The sequence below is a fragment of the Enhydra lutris genome, unplaced genomic scaffold (assembly GCF_002288905.1).
Source record: "Enhydra lutris kenyoni isolate GAN:26980312 unplaced genomic scaffold, ASM228890v2 scaffoldscaffold21, whole genome shotgun sequence".
NCBI classification, from domain to species: Eukaryota; Metazoa; Chordata; class Mammalia; order Carnivora; family Mustelidae; genus Enhydra; species Enhydra lutris.
Genome location: NW_019154105.1, coordinates 12,900,860 through 12,921,742, shown reverse-complemented (window position 1 = coordinate 12,921,742; position 20,883 = coordinate 12,900,860). Strand labels below are relative to the sequence as shown.

Genomic DNA, 20,883 nt, shown 5'->3' with positions numbered 1-20,883 from the left:
GAAACTCCATCTCAGGATGGAGACAGAGATTGCAGCTATGTAGCTATGTGCCAGGGAATGCCTAAAGTTACCAGAAGCTGAAAGAGGCATTGGAAGGGTCTTCCCTAGTGCCTTCCAAGGGAGCCAGCACTGTTGATATTTTGCTTTCATATTTCTGGTTTCCATAACTGTTGGAGAATAAATTTCTATTGTTTTCAGCCACTAGTTTATGGTAATTTGGTACAACAACACTAGGAAACTAATACAACAGGTAGCAACACTTATTGTGAAACGATAGAGGATAAAACATTGTAGCATCGACACAGTGGAAAAAAAGCTGATCAACAGAACAGATTAGAGAGCAGGGCAACATCCTGATTCACACACGGAAACTTGACTTGTGGCAGAAATGGCATGGCACATCAGGCAAGAAAAGACTGTTCAACCAGTGGTACTAAGAGAAATGTTTATTCATATAAGGGGAAAAAATGAAATTAAATCCTTAAGTCAAACACATATGCAAATATCAATTCTATGTAGAATAAAGAAGACTTAAATGCAAAAAGGAAAAATGATTTTTTTAAGACAGTGATATCAGGGTCAGAAAGGATTTCTCACACAAACACAAAGAACACTAATAATAAAAGAAAAGAATGATGTATATAACTATACCAAAATTCAGAACACCGTTCATTAAAATATTACAAAGAAAATGAAAAGCCAAGCCACAAAATGGAAAAAGATTCATTTCTCAAAAGGAAGCATTCATTTCCCAAAAACTGTTTCTCTTTTTCCCAAAAAATGTTTCTGAGAATAAATTAAAAGACAAAATTATAAAAGGAAATGGACATATTACAGTGAATGTTCAGTAAAAAGATAAAGAAGAAAAAGAAATAGGCAAAAAATAAAGAGTACCTATCTATAAAGGACAAATGGTTGATAACCACTGATGAACATTATTAATAATAGGGAAAATGTAAATTAAATTCACAATGAGTTACTACTGTACATATATACATACATACATAAATACATACCAACCAGTTTGGCAAAAGTCAATTTTGTAGAAAATTTTGATGAGGAGGTAGAGCAACATGAATTCATTTCCTGCTGGTGTTGGTGCAAATGTCTACAAACCCCCTGGAAAACCATTAATCAGAATCTGCTAAAATTGAGTCTGAGCAAAACCTATGACCCAGCAAATCATCCGCTTGGCTTATGACCTGGGAAGGCTCTTGCACATGGATAGGAGTGCATGCACTAATCTGCAAGGATGTTAATTAGCTGCATTATCATAATTATAAAAGTGAAAATAGCTGAAATATTTGTCCACCTTCGAATGAATTAATAAACAGTAGTATATTCTTTCTAGGACATTCTATACAGAAGTGAAAATAAATGATGTAGCATGCATCCGAATGGGAAAACCTCAAAGAAATAATGTTGAGTGAAATAATGAAGTCACAGAAAGAAATAATATGATTATATTTACATAAATTTCAAATGAGGCAAAATTATATAATATGCTATTTGAGTATGCATACCTTGGTGATAAAACCACAGAATGATTAAATCCAAATTCAAAACAGTTTTTAACTATAAAGAAGAGAGGAAAAAGAACATATAACAGTTTCCTAGGTACTGGTAAGGTTCTATTTCTGAAATTTGGTGGTGGGTTCTTGGATATTCACCTTAAAATGTTTTACACTCTTTCTAAAGTATAGTAATATGCCAACAAAAATGAATGAAAGAAAAAATACCAAATACCAAGACACATCATTACAAAATTTCAGAAAACAAAAAGGAGAGTACAAAAGTTTCTAGAGAAAGAAGAGATTACTTAAAAAGAAACACAACTTCTCGTATAATAAGTAATAAATATAATGAGTAATAAAAGTGAACCAAAGCTTCAGGTGGTCTGAGGGGAAATGATTTTCAATTTAAAGGTTTACATTCAAACTGTCACTTGAGTGGACTGTAGAATAAAAGATTTATTCAACATAAAATAATTAAGAAATGTTCTCTCCCATGCACTTTTTCTTTAGGAAGGTGCTCGAGGACATAACCCACCAATTATCAAGGAAAATATGAGATGCAGGAAGCAATGGCTCACACACACTACAGCAATCCTGTTTGGACCCAGGTTACCTCTCTGAAGGGGACCTAGAAAGCAACCAGTTCAAATTGAAGCTGAAAGCATAAAGTTTTGAGAAAGCAGAATTAAAGAAACAGTAAGACTTTGGACATATCTGAGGATATAGTAAAATAACAGAGGACTTAAAATAAATGAACGAGTTCTATTTAAAATTGCTTTTGGGAACACTCTTGTGCAGCAACATTATTGTAAAAAACACTGTTTTGTTAAAGGACAAGCACTATTTAAATAGCTATGGAAATGAAAATGCTATTCATTGCTTTTCTATATTTAGAATCAACCCATATGAAGATTAAATGAATAAAATGAAGTACTTTCCTACATTGTTAATAAGTCAAAGAAAGGAAAGTACAGTAAGTGGAGGGTTGAAGTGCTAAACTCATCTTTTAATTGAGCTAATAAATAATTATACTAATTCAGTCTTTTTTCTATAGAGCTTTTCCTTCATTGTTCCAGAATAACTCTCCGAAGCTTTAAGGAGTACACTCTAGGCTAATATACTGGGTTTTGCTAGACAAATCTATGGTCTCCACAGACATGGTTTTCATGGGACAAAAATGGAAGATTATTCTATTTGACTTTCTTCTATGATAGGTAAAGATTTAGTTTGCTAATATACTTTGAAAATTACAAATGCCTTGATAAATGCAGTTTTCAAGGGAAACCATGAGAGGCATAAGTAGATTTGAGATTGACATTAAAAATTTTAGATGTGGGCACCTGGGTGGCTCATTCAGCTAATTGTCTTTATCTTGATTTTGACTCAGGTCATGATTTCAGGGTCATGAGATCCAGTCTGCACTGGACTCCATACTGGGCCTGGAGCCTGCTTATGAATCTCTCTCTCTCCCTCTGCCCCTCCCTGCCCCAATCTCTCTTTCTCTTAAAAAAAAAAAAATTATAGATGCATATCTTGTATGTGATGATTTACATGCTTTTTAAAACATAAGTAAGAAAATGATAAGGCAAACATGGAAATCATATATTCTTATGTTTAAAAAGTTGAAGGAAAATGAACCAGGACAGAAAATCAAGAATTAAAAATAGGAAGCACATCTGTTTCAACCAACACTTTTCTTGGTTGCTAATTAGTAGCCTACTCTAATCTACATATGTTTAATGGTATATTACTTTATTCTAAATATTTTACATATATTAAGTTATTTAATCCTTACAACCATATGGCTTAGATATTATCCACATTTTGCACAAGAAGAGTTTGAGGCATGGAGAAACTAAGTTTTTATAGCAACCATACTGAAAGTGAAACAGAAAAACACGTGAACTTTTAAAATTTCTATTAGGCTTACCATTCTCTCAATCTGATGACTCCTTTCTATAAACTCTTTTGAGCTTTTCATTCCATAATTTTCTTTGTATTTTATATTTGTGATTTTAAAAGAGGCAAGGTAATAGAATGACTTATCATCTGAAAGGCAAATATAAATAAAAGATCCATGCTTAAATATAGTCAGTTTCTAGTTTCCCAACCCCAGGAAATAGGTTAACTATAGTGCAGTTTATTTCTTCTTGGTACAAAAGTTATTGTGGACATTTTTTAAACATTTTGTAATTGTATCATTGTATCCAGCTAAAATAGAAAATTCAGGCCTCCAAGTACACTTTAGAATATTTTTTTACAGTGTTTATGCATATCAAAATTTTCATACAATTGGACAAGCAAAATGAAAAATAAATATTGAAAGCAATTGCTGAAAGTCATGTAAAAATGATCAATTTCCTCAAAGAACTGTAACATAGATTTATCCTAGGTAAGCTGTGTTATGAAGATACATTGAACAGGCTATCAGTTTTCTCTATGCTGCTAATAAATATTAGTATTCATTGTTTTCACTTTTTGCCTATTCACTTCTTAATTCTCAGCAGTCTACTCTTGACATACCACTGAAACTTCCGTTGTCAAGGACAACAGTTGTAATATGTAATAGCTACCTTTTTTAGGGTCTTTTTACTTTTCTTTTTTTAAAATCTTAATTGTTTTTCAGCCTTAATCATATTCCCTGAAACCCCATTTTAGGCTTTGTGGACCCAGATTCTAACTTTCTTCCTCCCTGGCCAAACTTTTTCAGTGACCTTGGAGAACTCTTTATTTCTACTGCTATCCTTAGCCACCCACTGTTCAATCCTTGCTCAGGTCATGTAAATAACCCCTTTTGGCTGAGCCTACGAGGGATGTCCTCAACCATCAATTATTTGTTGATGTTAAAAGATCAACTAGGTTGGTGTACCTGGGTGGCTCAGTTGGTTAAGCACCTGCCTTCAGCTCAGGTCATGATCCCAGGGTTCTGGGTTCAGGCTCCCTGCTCAGTGGGGAGTTCACTTGTCCTTCTCCTTCTGCTCACCCTCTCTGTCTCTCTCTCAAATAAATAAAATCTTCAAAAAAAAAAAAAAATCAACTGGGGCACATTCACATTTTCAGGAGTTAATGTGAACAAATAGTAATTCCAGTTGGGCAACACCAAACCAAAAGTGATTAGGACCCCTCCACCAACAGGAGTAAGGGGAGATTGGTAAAGAGAAGATGCAGAAGCAAATCAAAGAAATTATTTGACTGGCTGGCTATAGCTTAAGCAGCTGCCTTATATTGGTTTTGGAAAAAAAATATGAAACTTGGTACATGGTGTGATTTGTCTTTAAAGATTAAGATTTTCACTCTTCTTTCTCATTTTAAAGCTTTATCAGTTTTAAAAATTTTTATTTATTTGAGAGAGAGGGCAAGAGAGGAGAGAGAGAGAGAGAGAGCACTAGTGGGGGTGGGGGCAGAAGGAGAGGGAGAAGCAGAATCCCAGCTGAACAGTGATCTTGATCCTAGAGTCATGACCTAAACTGAAGGCAGATGCTTAACTGACAGAGCCACCCAGGTGTCCCAAAACTGTATCACTTTTCGATGTGTCTATCCATGCAATAATGTTTGTTGCAAGTCTCACTGGCTGGAACTATGTAACACTCAACTCAGTACTGGAGCAAACAATAATTTAACATCAACAAGAGATTAGTAATTAAAATTTTAATATCATGCAAATAGTATTTTTTATACGAGAGAATTTCAAGATATTAAGTCATAGAGCACTTAGCATTAGGCAATAGAAATGTGACCTGGATACTTACCCTGAACAACAAAATGCGTAACAATACCAATTGCAATTCCTATGATTGCTACAATTGCCAAAGTGAAAAGAGCTAGACGTATAGGATCCCAAAACTGCTGTCTTCTTTGATATTCAACTCGTGGGTAATCAGCTTCTGAAAATTCAAGTGGTCTGTGATAATAGAAACAATAAGAAAACAATAAGAAAGTCATTATGATTCCACTTTATGTCCACTTGTTACATTCCTCTAAAAAAATAGTTTATACTGCTAACTAATAATAGGATACTTAGATCTTGAAAAGAACACAAGGATTTAATTTGTATACACTTTCCCAATACCCCAATCACAGTACAAATTTTGGTTAAAGTTCTACTGATACTGACATTCAAGTGAGAATATCTTCCTATGGCATTTTGTCTGACATATTAGCAATTTGATATTTGAATGGTAAAACACAAAGATTAAGTTATTAAAAAGGTAATTTATAAATAACATTTTCATATTTTAATAAGGGAGTTTCTAGCAAAAGAATTATACAATAATCTCATCAATTCTACTTGATTAAAAATTAAAAAAAAACTTTATATGAATATTTTTAATGACCTTAAGAATTTTCTTAATGATTTCTTTTAAAAGTAGCAACATTACTTTTGAAGACCTGATTATGGTTCTTCATATTTTATTAGCACTCGCAATGAAATCAGAAATTGTGAATTGTACTTGATAAGACTCCAGTCCCGAAGAAGACTATTTCCATTTGACTATTACCTATCCCTACTCACGTACTACCTCCCCACTCAAAATATCTTGTTATTAAGATTATCAATCTTTTGATTATTTATTAATCAAAATTTATTAACTTTATTTTCCAAATAACAGAATAACATTCAGTGTTTAATATCATTCAAGTAAGATATTTTATGTTTTTATATTTTTAATCTTATTTAACAATATTTATTGTAAACTTATTCATTAAATGAGATAATAGCATTCTTAGGATGGTACCTACCACACTACAACAATGTTTCAGGAGCAGTTCTAGATGCCTATAGATACAAATATTTTAAGATATACTTTTTGCTTATTGGAAACTCACTCTTTTATAAGAGGATACAGATGTAGAATCAAGTAATTAATATATAGGTGAAATGTGCCAAAATAAAACTTGATGCAGGAATAGAAAGCAATTTACTTTTTGGAGGTCTGTGTCAGGTTGTTTTATCAGGTGACATGATTAAACTTTGAATGTTAAAAGTTCTCCAGGCATAAAGAACAGAAAAAATTACCATGTGCAAAAAAAGGGGGGGTGCTAAGGATGTGAAATGGTATTCATTACTAATATAGTAGTCCCCTTTTATTCCCTTGGAATATGTTCTGAAATCCCCAGTGGATGCCTGGCATTGTGAATAGTGTGAAACCCTGTTTTTTCCTATACATACATATGTATGATAAAGTTTAATTTATAAATAAGGCATAGTAAGAGATTGACAATAATAATAAAATAGAGCAATTATAACAATATACTGTAATAAAAGTTATGTATATATGATCTCTCTCAAAACATCTTACTGCACCATGCTCATTCTTCTTCTTGTGATGATGCGAGATGAAAAAAATGCCTCTGTGATGAAATGAAGTGAGATGAATGATACAAGCACTGTGACTAGCATCAAGCTACTACTACCTTCTGACAAGTCAGAAGGAGGATCATCTGCTTCAGGTAGACCATAGGTAACTGAAACCACAGAAAGTAAAGTCTCTGATAAACAGGGGGTGTGGGGGGTGCTACTGTAATTAGCACTGGGAGTGAAAATATAAAATACTGCTTTTGCCCTTGAGGAATTTGTGGTCTCCAAAGTATGTGCATGATTGCATTCTTTCTCAGCACTACTGTACTAGAAGGAGGATATGCTAAGGCTGGTGGACTGATTGGGTCATGAGGAGTCCCATAAAAGTTTGAAATTGACTCTGTAGAAGACGGGGAGCCAATAAAAGCTGTAATCAGACTGAGAATTTAGGATAATCACAGGATGGGAATTAGAGCAGGAGTGCAGACAGGAAGGCCAGTTTAAAGGTTATTTTGAAGGTGCAGGAGAAAGATGGTGAGGACGATGAGGACCTGAGCCAAGGCCAAAGCAGTGGGGTGGAGAAGAGATCGATTTAGCTCCAATTCTTGACTTTTGTTGGCTGTTTACTTAGTTGTGGGACAAGGAAAGGATTATGGCTCCCTTGTTTTGACGTCTAGATAAGTGATTGTGCCTCCTGGCAAGATGAGAAGGATTAAAGGAAAAGACAGTGATTTCAATTCAGACATCAATGATGTTAATAATGACCAATGTGCTATCCTTACACTTGGGTCTGAGCCAAATGGAAAGTACCCATTTAATGCCTTTTTCTCTTTGACTTATTTTATTTCAGTTGTGTCACCTGTTTGCATAACTCTAATAAAAGCAACTGTTAAAGTTGACACCACACAGCCCAGAACAAATTTTATTTGTATATAAAATTTATTTGTATATAATAAAAAAAATTTATTAGTATCCCCATATACAATACCTCCTTCCTCACCCTAATTGAAGTCTCCATCTACAAAATCTGTGGTATTAAGTATTCTTGATTATTTAGTTTGTGAATATTTTGGTTGTCACTTTTTTTTCTCACTTCCTTTTTTTCCTAAGTTTTGGCGATTTGGTTTTTTTTAATCTGAGCCCTTCAAGATGCAAAAAATGACAGGAATCAAATTCTGTCAAATTTGGGGGGTTATAGACACACAGTAAGTCATGATAACATTGCATCATGGTAAAGAAGATTTTTTATTCCTGACATAAATGTTGCTGTTCTTTGAATACATGAAAGATGAATGAGAGGAACACAGTCCAGATCCTAGATCCGAAAAATTATTTGCATACAAAAGCTAAATAATTCTGAGATGCAACTGTTGGTTCCAGTTCAAGATGGTGACCCAGGAGGATCCTGAACTCATCTCCTCTCACTGACACACAGAACCTATAGCTACATATGGAACAATGGACTCTGAAAAAACCTGAAAACTACTACTCAGAAAGTGAGAAGGAAACCTCATGGAAGTGGGTAGGAGAAGCTGAGATATAATCTCACCATAAACCACAACCCTGGCATGGCGACCCACCACTGGGAGGGAATGCAAAATGTGGAGCTTTTTCTTGAGGAGCAAATGGTTTGAATCCCACACTGAGCATCCCAACTTTTAAAACCTGAGAGAGGAGTCCCCAAAACATCTAGCTTTGAAAACCAGCCAGGCTCACCTTGACAAGACTCATGAGTTTGTAGCAAACAGATAATGGCTCTAAAAGAGCTCCCTGGGGACTTCTCCGCTCCAGAGACCAGCTATTTCATTCTCATGATTTAACTCCGGTATATACAGCAGACTAAGTACATTATCCCAGACCGAAACGATGTACATAAAAAAGTTCAATCTTAGACCTTTCTCTGCAGACAGCCTCACAAATGGTCTGATGAAGAGAACAAACATAACCTCTAATACAGTCCCCCTACAACATGCCACTTGTGTAGAATTAACAATTAAGTCTCAGAGCTACGTCTTCTTTTAAAGGCAGTTTCTTTGATGATAAGCACTGTAGTCATACCTAAATAAATAGGTGAGAAAGCTTGCCTCCTCTCAATAACTAGTTGTACTTAACTCTAAGATTATTGTATAGAAGATGGCTGACTTTTGGACATATGACACTTCTCAGAGAGTTCAGTCTTAAACTTTAAGGAAGTTTATTTAAGCAACTGGAATTGAGTTGCTTTCCCCCAGTTTCTTTTACAGAACTTTTCTTAAAATAGAGACTTTTATAGCAGATAAATTGTGGTTCTAACTAGCATAATTTAAGCAGAAGTATGCAGAAGGAAGTAGTCCCCCTTTATTATATATCTGCACATTAAATGGCATGTGTGTTTTTTATGTTAAATTGTAAAAAATGAAGATAGTCTATTTGTGCCTAAATTATTCTTTTTTTAAAAAAGATTTTATTTATTTATTTGACAGACAGAGATCACAAGTAGGCAGAGAGGCAGGCAGAGAGAGAGGGGAAGCAGGCTCCCTGCTGAGCAGAGAGCCCGATGCGGGGCTCCATCCCAGGACCCTGAGATCATGACCTGAGCCGAAGGCAGAGGCTTAACCCACTGAGCTACCCAGGTGCCCCAGTGCCTACTTTATTCTTATTCCAGAATTCTCAAAGTTAATCCATTTGTATCCTTTTAAAGAGTTAAATTGAAATATATGTAAGCGGGGACACCTGGGTAGCTCAGTTGGTTAAGCATCTGCCTTTGGCTCAGGTCATGATCTCAGGGTCCTAGGATGAGTTCCCAGTTAGGCTCCCCACTCAGGGGGAGCCTGCTTCTCCCTCTCCCTTTGCCTGAAGCTCCCCCTGCTTGTGCTCTCTCTCTCCTTCTCTATCAAAATAAATAAATAAAATATTTGAAAAAAAAAAAAAAGAAACATATGTAAGCATATATGGTTCAGGTGGACTGTACCAGTCACAAGAGGGCACTCACATGGTAAGAGACACCCCCAAGCTAGAGTGAAACTTCCTTAATCACCAAATACAGCTACTGGACATTATTGAGATGGAATAATTAAAAGAGTCAGATGGCAAAAGAATTAATTTTTAAGTTCATAATTGGGATTTATATTCTGCCTGTCATTTTACTTGATATAACTTAAGCCATTAATTTGAGACACTTTGCAGCATGTGTTTTGGCACAGTACGCTGTCTCTTTTTAAAGATTTTATTTATTTATTGGACAGAGAGACAGAGAGAGAGCATGAGAGGGGAGAAGGTCAGAGGGAGAAGCAGACTCCTTGCTGAGCAGGGAGCCCAATGCAGGACTCGATCCCGGGACTCCAGGATCATGACCTGAGCCGAAGGCAGTTGCTTAACCAACTGAGCCACCTAGGCGCCCTACACTGTCTTTTTAAACTTTAATCTGTTTTAGTTAATTCAGTTATGAAATTGGGATTTAAAACAGTTCATTACTGAAATACATTGACATTATTTTTCCCATTTCTAGGCTTCATATTACAGTGGATGTGTGTGTGTGTGTGTGTGTGTGTGTGTGTGTGTGTGTGCGCGCGCGCTTGATTCTCTAAGGTTATATCACTGGAAAGCATTTGTGCTATTATTGAATAATTATTTGTTGGTTTACCATTAGTGTTACCCTTGGTGTTAACATTGATAGACTAATTCTCAGCTTCTCTAATTACTAATTGTAAATGCTTTTCAGGTCACATACATATATATGTAATAGGTATTTAACAATAACTAATAGAAATATTAAATGAAATATCTCTATTATTTATATTATAGTATTTTATTGGTTGATGCAGAAGCAAAGCTTGATCTGTTCCTTGTAAACTCAGTTATTATCTATGTTCTCTGAACTCCACATAGACTAGAAGCTTTTCCAGTACTTTTTATCTCCCGTAGTCTTACTGTGTGACTATTGAGTTCATGGTTAAAGGTCCCAAAGTTACATTGTCACACTACCATAATAATTACAATTAGTTTATTGATGTAAAATATGTCAAGTATTTTTAGACAAAGCTCTGTTAGTACTGAGTTTGGAACATACCCAGACCCACATGATGCATAATCTGGTCAGTAGGATTGTTATATGTCCTTTTGCTATACTTAATTCAATTCTACTTAAGAAACTTTTATTATGTACCTAATATATTCCTAGCAGTGGGGATGTAAGAATTTAAAAACAAATACACTTTGTATTCAGGGAGATTATGGTAGAGTAGAAAGGTATAAAATAATAAAATCAATACAGTGTCATAGGAAAAATAACAGATTTACCAAGTACAGTGATAAGTAAACATGGAGGATTAAATAATATAGGTTGTTTAGGAAAAGGACAAGAAGGCATACAGGAAAGACTTCTTAGAAGATGTGATGACTGGTCAGGGCCCTTGAAGGTCAAGGGCATTTTCCAGCATGTGATAGTGGTTAAATACATCCTACTCCTGTTTACTCCTTGCTTGCAAGTAGAACAACTTATCATTATCATAAAAGCACCTTTTTAAATAGGAATATGACCACAGAATTTATTGGGAAGTCAAAAACAAAACAAAACAAAACAATGAATAGTATTTTTCACCACCATGCAAATAAAAAATTGATAAAACCAACAAAAGAAAACAATTCATGCATTTTGGATAGAAGATAAGTAAGAAGAGTTTAAGAGATTTTGGAAAACCATGTTAATGACTTAAACAGTCTAATTTAGTTCAGCTGATGGTAGTGTGATTCTTTTTGAGAAATCTCTTTTTATGGGAAGACTTGCCAATGCTAGAAAATGTGAATCAAAACCTTGTCAGATTGTGGGTAGTAAAGGAGAGGAACTCTCCTTTGTCTTCATTGTGGTTGTTGCAGCATTTAAAACAATACAGACATCTATGATGGACACATGGGTTGCTTCCATAATTTGGCTATTGTAAGCAATGCTAAAATAAGCATAGGGGTGCATATATCTTTTTGAATTAGAGTTTTTGTTTTTGGGTTTTTTTTTGGTGAATGAATATTCAGTAGTGGAATTACTGGATCATATTGTATTTCTATTTTTAATTTGAGGAATATCCGTACTCTTTTCCACAGTGTCTGCACCAATTTACATTTCTTCCAGTAGTGCACGTGGGTTCCATTTTGACACATCCTTAGCAACACGTGTTATTTCTTGTCTTTTTGATTTTAGCCACTCTGACAGGTATAAGGTGATATCTCATTATCGTTTTGATTTGCACTTGTATGATGATTAGGGATGATGTTGAGCATCTTTCATGTGTCTATTCATACGTCTTTGGAAGAATGTCTATTCAGATCCTCTGCCCATTATTGTTTTTTTTTTTTTTTTTTTTGGTGTTGAGTTGTACAAATTTTTTATCTATTTTATTTTTTAAACTCTTATCAGATATTTCTTTAGTGGACAAGGGAGATATGGTGTGTGTTTATGTGTGTGTGTATGTATAATGGAATATTTTGCAGTCATAAAAAAGAATGAGGTCAAGCCACTTGGGACAACATGGATGAACCTAAAAAATATTATGCTAAATAAAAGCAGTCAGACTGGGAAAGACAAATACCATATGATTTCACTCATATGTGGAATGTGAAAAACAAAACAAGTGGGTAAACAGAGAAATAATAATCAGAATCATACCTATAAATATAGAGAACCAACTGAAGTTTGCCAGAGGGGAGAAGGGTGGGGCAAAATGGGTTAAGGGGAGTGGGAGATATAGGTTTCCAGTTACGGAATGAATAAGTCATGGGAATACACTGAAATTGGGAATATAAACACTGCATTTTAAAAAACACTGCATTGGGAATATAGTCAATGACACCGTTGTAACAGTGTTTCATGGTGACAGATGGTAGCTACACTTGTGGTGAGCACAGCAAGACATATAAAGAAGCTGACTCACTATACTGTATATCTGAAATTACTGTAACATTGTATGTCAGCTATACTTAAGTGAAAAAATATTACAATCAGTCAATCAGTAATACAGTCATTTAAATAGTGATGACACATACTTTCATGATGCTTTAGACTTGTTAAGAATTTTAAAGACTAGGAACACAAATGAAAGGACTCTGACAAGAAATGCCCTTTTGTTCAAAAGGCCCATGAGAGCATATCCTAAAACTGTGATAGTAAATGACTACGGCAGCATAAAGAACTAGCAAAGTGGTGGGAAACTGGGGGAATTTCAAGGACAAGTTAGTCATCAAAATTGGGTTCTCTATCAGCTAGAGATTACTGGTTTGGCAGGTCATGGAGAAGGGCAAAGTTTCAGAGTGTGGGCAGAAATCAGATAGCACCCTGCTCCTTTATTGTAATGTGTAATAAGGCTGTACATTGCAGGGGGGTGGGTATGTTAATTGCATTAAATCCTCTTTACATAATGTAATCGAATACAAAAGCATATAGGACATTCTAGGATATTTGTGATAATTTCATGGGCTTTCCAAAACTCCCTTTAAAAATTTTTTTTAGACCTATGATTTCTAGATCCAGCATAAGATCTATTCCCCTTTATAGCTTATCTTCAAAATCATGGTTGCCATCTTCTAAGCACCCAAAAGCAACCTTTTCCCATGCTATAATATTGGTAAGGTCAGCTCCACCTCTGTGAAAGCAGCTACATGAACAATAATATTTGGTAATTTAATTCTTACAAATATGGGAAACATTTCCATAGTTTTTGTGTGTTCTTCAAAAACACACCAGGCTCTTCAAAATCTTTTATTTTCTGGATGACTAAAAAAATTGCATTAGAATGATCACATCTTCTGCCTGAAAAAGGTTTTATGGTTATTATGATTGCCAAACACACTGTTAATAAGACACCTTTGATTTAATTCATTCAGTCAACATATATTCATTCAGCATCTACTTGTTTCAGGCACTATTTTAGGTAGCAGGGATATAGCAGGACTAAAGATATATTCTCTACCCTCATGTCTCCTGGTTAGGAAGACAGACAGTGAACAACACAAAATCTATATATAAATATGGGGTTGGGGTGTGATTAAGGTGATCAGAGGAGATGTCTCTGCAAAGATGACATCCAAGCAGACACAACAAAGTGAAGAGGGAGTCATGCAAATGTTTGAGGGAAAAGTACTATAAACAAAGGGAACAGTAAGTATAGGTATCCTGAAGCGGGAGCAGATTTGGTATGTTGACAGAAGCATGAAAAGGTCAATGTGACCAGGATGCAGTGAGCAAGCAGAGGAGAGAAGCCGAGGTCAGAGAGAGTCACATAACAGTTCATAACCTAACCAGCCACTATAAAGACCCTTTTACGTCATCCTGAGTGAGAAGGGAAACCATCATAGAGTTTTGATCAGTGGGATGGAAAGATCTTTTTAAAAGCATCACTCTGTAGAGAATAGACAGTGGTAGAGGGAGAAAGTAGCATGAAGAGTAAAAGTAGGGAAGCTTGTTAGGGGACCACTGCAGAAGTTCAGGTGGGAGATGATGGTGGCTTGGACTCGGATGCTAGCAGTTGGGAGATCAAAATATATAATTGGACTCAGAATATATTTTGAAGGCCTTGCTGACAGACGTGCTGATGAATTGGTGCAGAATGTGAAAGAAAGTGTTAAGGCGGATTCCACCATGTTTAGCCTGAGCAGGGGAAAGAAACATTTTGAAGAGGCTGAAAACCCTTTCTCAAATTAATGCTTCATGGAACTCTACTGTATAACACTGATTTAAAACAGAGCTGTTCTGTAACAGAGAGGATATACGGAACTCTACCAGTATGTAATTTCCTCACTGAGACACATTCCCAAGAATCAACTGCTAAATGTCGCACTGACCTATGAACTCTTTAACATAAGCCTGAAGATTCCCTATGATGGAGCCCTCAACAACTGTCACACAGCCCCTAATCATCTCTCTCAGTTCGATTCTCCAGCCTTTACCTGTCATGCACCCAAGGAGCACTTTTTCAAGTGGGACCTCTATAAAGTCTTTTCAACATAGGAAACTCCTGAGCAGGCTTTGACCTGTAAGGAATCAGGTGGTAGACATTGACCTGAGGCATTTATTCCCTTTCTGTCAGAGGGCCTCAGAAGAGATAAATCAAAGCTGGGATTCTAGAGAATAAAGTCTTGATAAAGAGACCTGCTTCCATTGAAACTGGTTGCAGATACAAATGTATTTGAGAGTATGGGGGTAGGGACATGAAGACTCCTTTTTTGACTTTACCCAGGAATATGTAGATTCTCAGAATTCATAGTTAAATATAACTTATTATTAATCCATTTCACTTACTAATGCTAAAGTCCCCTTTATCGTATCACTACTCTAGACCAACCTGTTCTTAAAACCCTTCCTTCTTGGGGTACCGGGGTGGCTCAGACATTAAGTGTCTGCCTTCAGCTCAGGTCATGACCCCAGGATCTTGGGATCCAGCCCCACATCAGGCTCTCTGCTCAGGGGGAAGCCTGCTTCTCCCTTTCCCACTCTCCCTGTTTGTGTTCCCTCTCTCACTGTGTCTCTCTCTGTCAAATGAATAAATAAAATCTTAAAAAACCAAAACCAAAACCCTTTCTTCTTAACTTCTTTGAGGAAGCTCCTCTCACCTTTAAGTAACCTGATGATGGTTTTTAGGAAAGCATTCCTAAATATTACATCTATCATACTAGTTATATTTCCTGAGGATTATATAAAATGGATCTAATCCTTCTGTCACATGTAATTCATTCAACAGGTTCTTACTGAGCACATACTGTATGCCCAGCACCTACTGTATGCCAAGCACCATTATAGGTCTGATTAATAAACCTAATTCCCTGTTATCACATAAATTAAAATTGGGTGAAGACTTCCAGTTTCTTCCACCAGCTGGCCAAACCAAAAGATTAAATGTCCTTACTGCCTAGGGAAGACAGTTAGGGATAAGCTGAGAAAGCATTTCCCAAACATCTTTTAAGAATTAAAAAAAAAAAAAAAAATTAATAGGAACTATATAAGAGGTGAATATAAATGATGAAAGCACAGATCCCTGAGAACTTTATAACTTTATAAATATGCTTTTTTCATTCTGAATTTAAGGCTTTGGCTTTGATTAAAATCAACCAAGTAAGTGATGCCTCTCAAAATTAGAAACAGAGCCAAGAATTTATGTTGAATACGGTTAGTTTGACTCAGTAACATGAAGGAAAGGGGAAGAGTTGGCTAAGGGTTTAAGTAACAAAAGAGAAGTTATTTTGTGGGGATTATATAAACATCCTTTAACAGAGTATGACCAATATTATTCAATCTTTTTTATCACTTTCACATAACTTCCTCATTGGGCATTATCTCTGTGTTCTTAATGTCATTAAATGTTATAAAGAAACCCTCTAAAATTAATTTGAAGTGGATGAAGTGACTCTATCAGATAGTTGATGCCATCAGAATGAGAATTTAAATCTCTGATTATCCTTGGTACTAAAGAAATGTAAATAAACAAGTTTAAGGTAAATGATGCACACTCCTCCATACAGCATACATATTTATGTGCTAATCAGGTGTTCTCACAGTAGCAACCCTGAGGGGAAATTCTTTTTGTGTCTTACACGTCTTAACGTATTTGTATTCAACCTGAAGCACAGATACACATTAGATATTTTGTTTGGGAACAGTTCTCTCTACTTCTTGCCAAAAAGCCTTCATTTCTGGTAATGCCCATGATTAATAATAACTCTTTAATGACATGGGTTAACTGAGGTTAATAACTTTCCTTAAAACATACACATAGTGAGGAACACATGTTATTGGAGAGAAACAGCAACAGAAAACAATATAATATTCATTTTAAATGCAATTTTGAATGCACAAGGAACTTGTGAAACTCAGCAATATCCATAGACTTAGACCGCCTCTCTCTGGTGTTTGGCCATGGATATAGGGCACAGTAGGATTAAATCACCAACAATGGCCTGTCTTTCACTGTGGTCCACACTATGGTCAGTTGAAAAGCATAAAGTTTGCTTTGAGTGATTTGAGTTGAGATAAAATATAGTTCTTAGAAGCACCCTCTGGAGCTTGCTACCTCTAAATTCCCATTTTAATGCTTACTAGCTGTGTGACTTTAGCAAGATACTTAACTGTATCTGTGCTTTAGTTTGTTTTTTTTTTTTTTTTAAATCAGCAAAATGGGTATTATAGTATCTACTTCCTTAAAAAATACTACTTCATAAGTTTCTTGTGAAAATAAAATGAGACTATATATGAAAAGTGCCATGAGTACTATAAATGTTTTTGCAATTATTAAAATGCCATTAACTTGCTGATTTTCATTTTTAAAAAGGACAGCTTTTCCAGGTATAATTCAATCCAAGTGTCTTCCCTGCCTTTCAATATGGTCATTTTCATATGGTCAGTTTTGATTCTCACTTCAGTAGAATGTTTTTCTGCATTCTTACTTGACTTTTTTGCTTTGAAAAATAAAATGATTTTAGTAAATTCTAAGGATGGGAATGGAGAGTAACAACAATTCAATTATTTTTCAAAGACAGTATTAAGTCCTCTCAAAAGAGCCATGGTCATCATGCATTTTGATACCATTTTTTTCTTTCATGCCTTATTTAGGTTGAAGCTCAACAAGTAGAGGTGGTTTCTATATAAATCCTGTACTATACTAGATATTTTACTGTAATATAATTAAACCTCAGCACTGTATTTCTAGAACACAGTTATTTTCCCTTTCTTTACCTTGCTTGCCTAGTCCACATTTTACAGTTGAAACTTACACATCTACTATCACAATTTCTCTCATCTCAGTTAAGTGTTTCTGAGATCATTCCTTCTATCACATTGAATCTCTAATAAACACATTTTCTTTCCAAAAATTTTAGGAATACTCTTAGGACAATTCCGACATTCTTGCCTGCTGTATTGAGAGACAATGAAACCTATTGCTTAATACTTGCAGATAGCAGATAACTTTTTTTTTTTTTTAAAGATTTTACTTATTTATTTGACAGAGAGAGAAAGTGAGAGAGGGAACACAAGCAGGGGGAGTGGGAGAGGGAGAAGCAGGCTCCCCATTAAGCAGGCAGCCCGATGTGGGGCTCGATCCCAGGACCCTGGAATTGTGACCTGAGCCGAAGGCAGACACTTAACCAACTGAGCCACCCAGGTGCCCAGCAGATAACTTTTTAATAATCTTTTGTCAAAGAGGTTGCTGCCTGGGTTCTCCTCTAGGATTCTTGAGGTCTCCTGTCTCACATTTAGGGAAGCAGATTTGTGTGTTTCTTACTTTGCAACATCTCCCCTCTGTCAATCATGGTGTTGGGCAGTTGACACATTTTATCTAAAATTTGTCCAATAATTTACCATGTAGCTATTAATAGTTTCCTTAATGATGACTTAACTAATACTTAGATTAATTTAGACAAGATAATTTTGGCAAAAATGGGGAAAAGATTTCGAATTCAGGACTATGATTCCAACTCTCCAATTGTTTCTGTAATCTACACATCTACCTTTGTTAATTAAACCCATAAATAATTAAGCTCGGAGATTTGGTTTAAGTCTGCCTCACTATGTTCTTACTGAACAATCAGAATGGAGTTGAAGCTATCCTCTTTGATTTCACTTTTGCACTCTGGCAATTTATCCAACACTCTTGAACAGAAATATTTGAAAAGTGCTTTTCTGATGGTGTTTCTTCTGCTTATATGTCTTCTCCAGCTGCATACTCTCTACTGAATTGAGAATAAAAGGATAGAAAATGATTATGTGTATAGTTACATTTTCAAATATTTCATAATTCAAGCTGTCATATGTCCTCATTATTCTGGCTTTGTAATAGTTCACCCCGAATCACTAAAAAGTTTTAAGTCTGCATCTTTGCATTGAAAGTGGTTTTTGTTTGTTTGTTTGTTTGTTTTTTGCTGGCAGAAAAATAGACACATAGATCAACGGACCAGAATAGGAACCCAGGAATGGACCCACAACTGTTATACTCTACTAATCTTCAACAAAGCAGGAAAGAATATCTAATGGACAGTCTGAAGACTGAAGACTGACAGACTGAAGACCATCTCTTCAAAAAATGGTATTGGGAAAACTGGACAGCAACATGCAGAAGAATGCAAGTGGACCACTTTCTTACATCATACACAAGAATAAATTTAAAATGGATGAAAGACCTAAATGTGAGACAGGACACCTCAAAATCATGGAGGAGAACACAGGCAGCAACCTCTTTGATATCGGCAATAGCGACTTCTTACTGGACATGTATCTGGAGGTGAGGGAAACAAAAGCAAACATGAGATAGAGGAGTCTAAGATGGCAGAGGAGTATGAGACTTTGGTTTCTTCTGGTCCCAGGAACTCAGCTAGATAGCTCTCAAATCATTCTGAAGACCTGTGAACTCAACCAGAGATCTAAGAACAGCTGCAACACTACAAATAGAAAAGCAACCACTTTTTGCAAGGTAGGAGGTGTGGAGAAGTGAATCTTAGGTGATATATGGGAAGTTAAACTGCCGGGGAAGAGAGTTTCCATAAGCCAGCTGTTGGAAAGTGATTAAGAGCAGAGTGCAAAATCAGAACTTTTAGAAGTCTGCCCTGGTGAGCAATGTCCCTGCCTGAAAGGTACTCAACTGGCAAAGCAGGGCAGATCCCTAGGTGGGACAGTGTGGTCTCAGGATCCCCAGGCTCACAGAGAGAAGCGGGGTGGTGGCTGAGTGAGGCAGAGTTCCCAGGCATTGAAGCATGAAAGCCACTGGAATCAGCAAGCCCAGGAGTGAGTGGATTCTCAGCTCAGGGTTGCCATAAACCATGAACAACAATATGGTCAGGCAACTGCTCTCTGACCAGGGGCCCAGCAAACAGCAGAACCACAGTGGGACTACCCTTCCTACCCTAGGAGGAGAGGTGTGAGTGCATGCTGCAGGGCTTTGTAGGGTTTAGAGAGTCAAAACAAGGTAATATGGCTGTGATAGAAACACTTGGTCACAGACTGCGTGAGCATGGAATGAGGATGGAGACCAGGGAGACAGGAGTGACTGACTGCTTTTCCCAGAGGGTGCACTAAGGAGTGGGACCTTGAGGTTTTGGCTCTAGCACTGGTGATTGGGAGGCTGTCATTTTCATTCTCATTCTCTAAAGCATCATGGAAAGCCTGCAGGGAACAAAAGCTACATAGAACAATCCAGAGTATATTACTTAGCCTGGTCCCCTGGCAAAGGAGATGCAATTCCACCTGGGCAAAGACACTTGAGAATCAGCACAACAGGCCCCTTCCCCAGAAGATCAGCAAGAACATCCAACCAAGACCAAGTTTACTGATCAATGAGAACTGCAAAACTTCAGTGCTAGGGGAATACAGTACATAGAATTTATGTTTTTTTACCCCATGATTGTTTTACTCTTTCAATTTTAATTTTTTCTTTCCTTTGTCAAACAATTTCCTATTTTATCAACTCTTTCCTTAAGTCTTTTTTAATTTTCATTTTTACGTTACATTCTATCCTTTCATTGTATTTAATTTTATTTTTGTATATATATATATGTTTTTCTTTATAGTTTTGGGATGCAGTTTCTTCTAACAGACCAAAAATAACCAGGATATAGTATATTGCTCTGTTCTGTTCACCTGTCTTTTTCTTTCTTTTGTCATTTTTTCTTTTTTTTTGTCTTTTAATTTTCATTTTTACAGTCACATTCTATTGTTTCATTATATTTAACTTTATTTTTGTTTATATGTGTTTTTCTTTCTTTACAATTTTGGGATCTAGTTTTCTAACAAACAGACCAAAATACATACAGGATCCAGTTTACTGCTCTGTTCTTTTCACCTGTTTGATTATGTTCTCTTTATTTCTTTTCTTTTTTTCAGGTTTGGGTCTCTTCTGATTTGTTTAGTGTATATTTCTCTGGGGTCATTGTTGCCAACCTCATTCATGTATTCTTTTCTGGACAGGATGACAGGACTGAAAAACTCACCTCAAAAAAGTGAACAAGAGGCAATACTGACTGCCAGAGAATTAATCAATATGGATATAGTAAGATGTCAGAACTAGAATACAGAATAATGATTATAAACATACTAGCTGGGCTTGCTTTATTTCTGGAGAA

The 20,883-nt window shown here is 35.9% G+C and overlaps 1 protein-coding gene across 1 annotated transcript in view; it reads right to left on the bottom strand.

The window, feature by feature from the left end:
* LOC111148828 (transmembrane protease serine 11F) overlaps positions 1 to 6,822 on the bottom strand; it is a 35,182-nt gene extending 28,360 nt beyond the window's left edge. The window contains exons 1-3 of the mRNA XM_022505649.1: positions 6,815 to 6,822; positions 5,264 to 5,415; positions 3,445 to 3,563 (exon numbers count right to left, since the gene is read on the bottom strand). Of these exons, the coding sequence (XP_022361357.1) occupies positions 3,445 to 3,563; positions 5,264 to 5,415; positions 6,815 to 6,822 (279 nt within the window). The remainder of the gene's footprint in view (positions 1 to 3,444; positions 3,564 to 5,263; positions 5,416 to 6,814) is intronic.
* Positions 6,823 to 20,883: the final 14,061 nt, after the last annotated feature.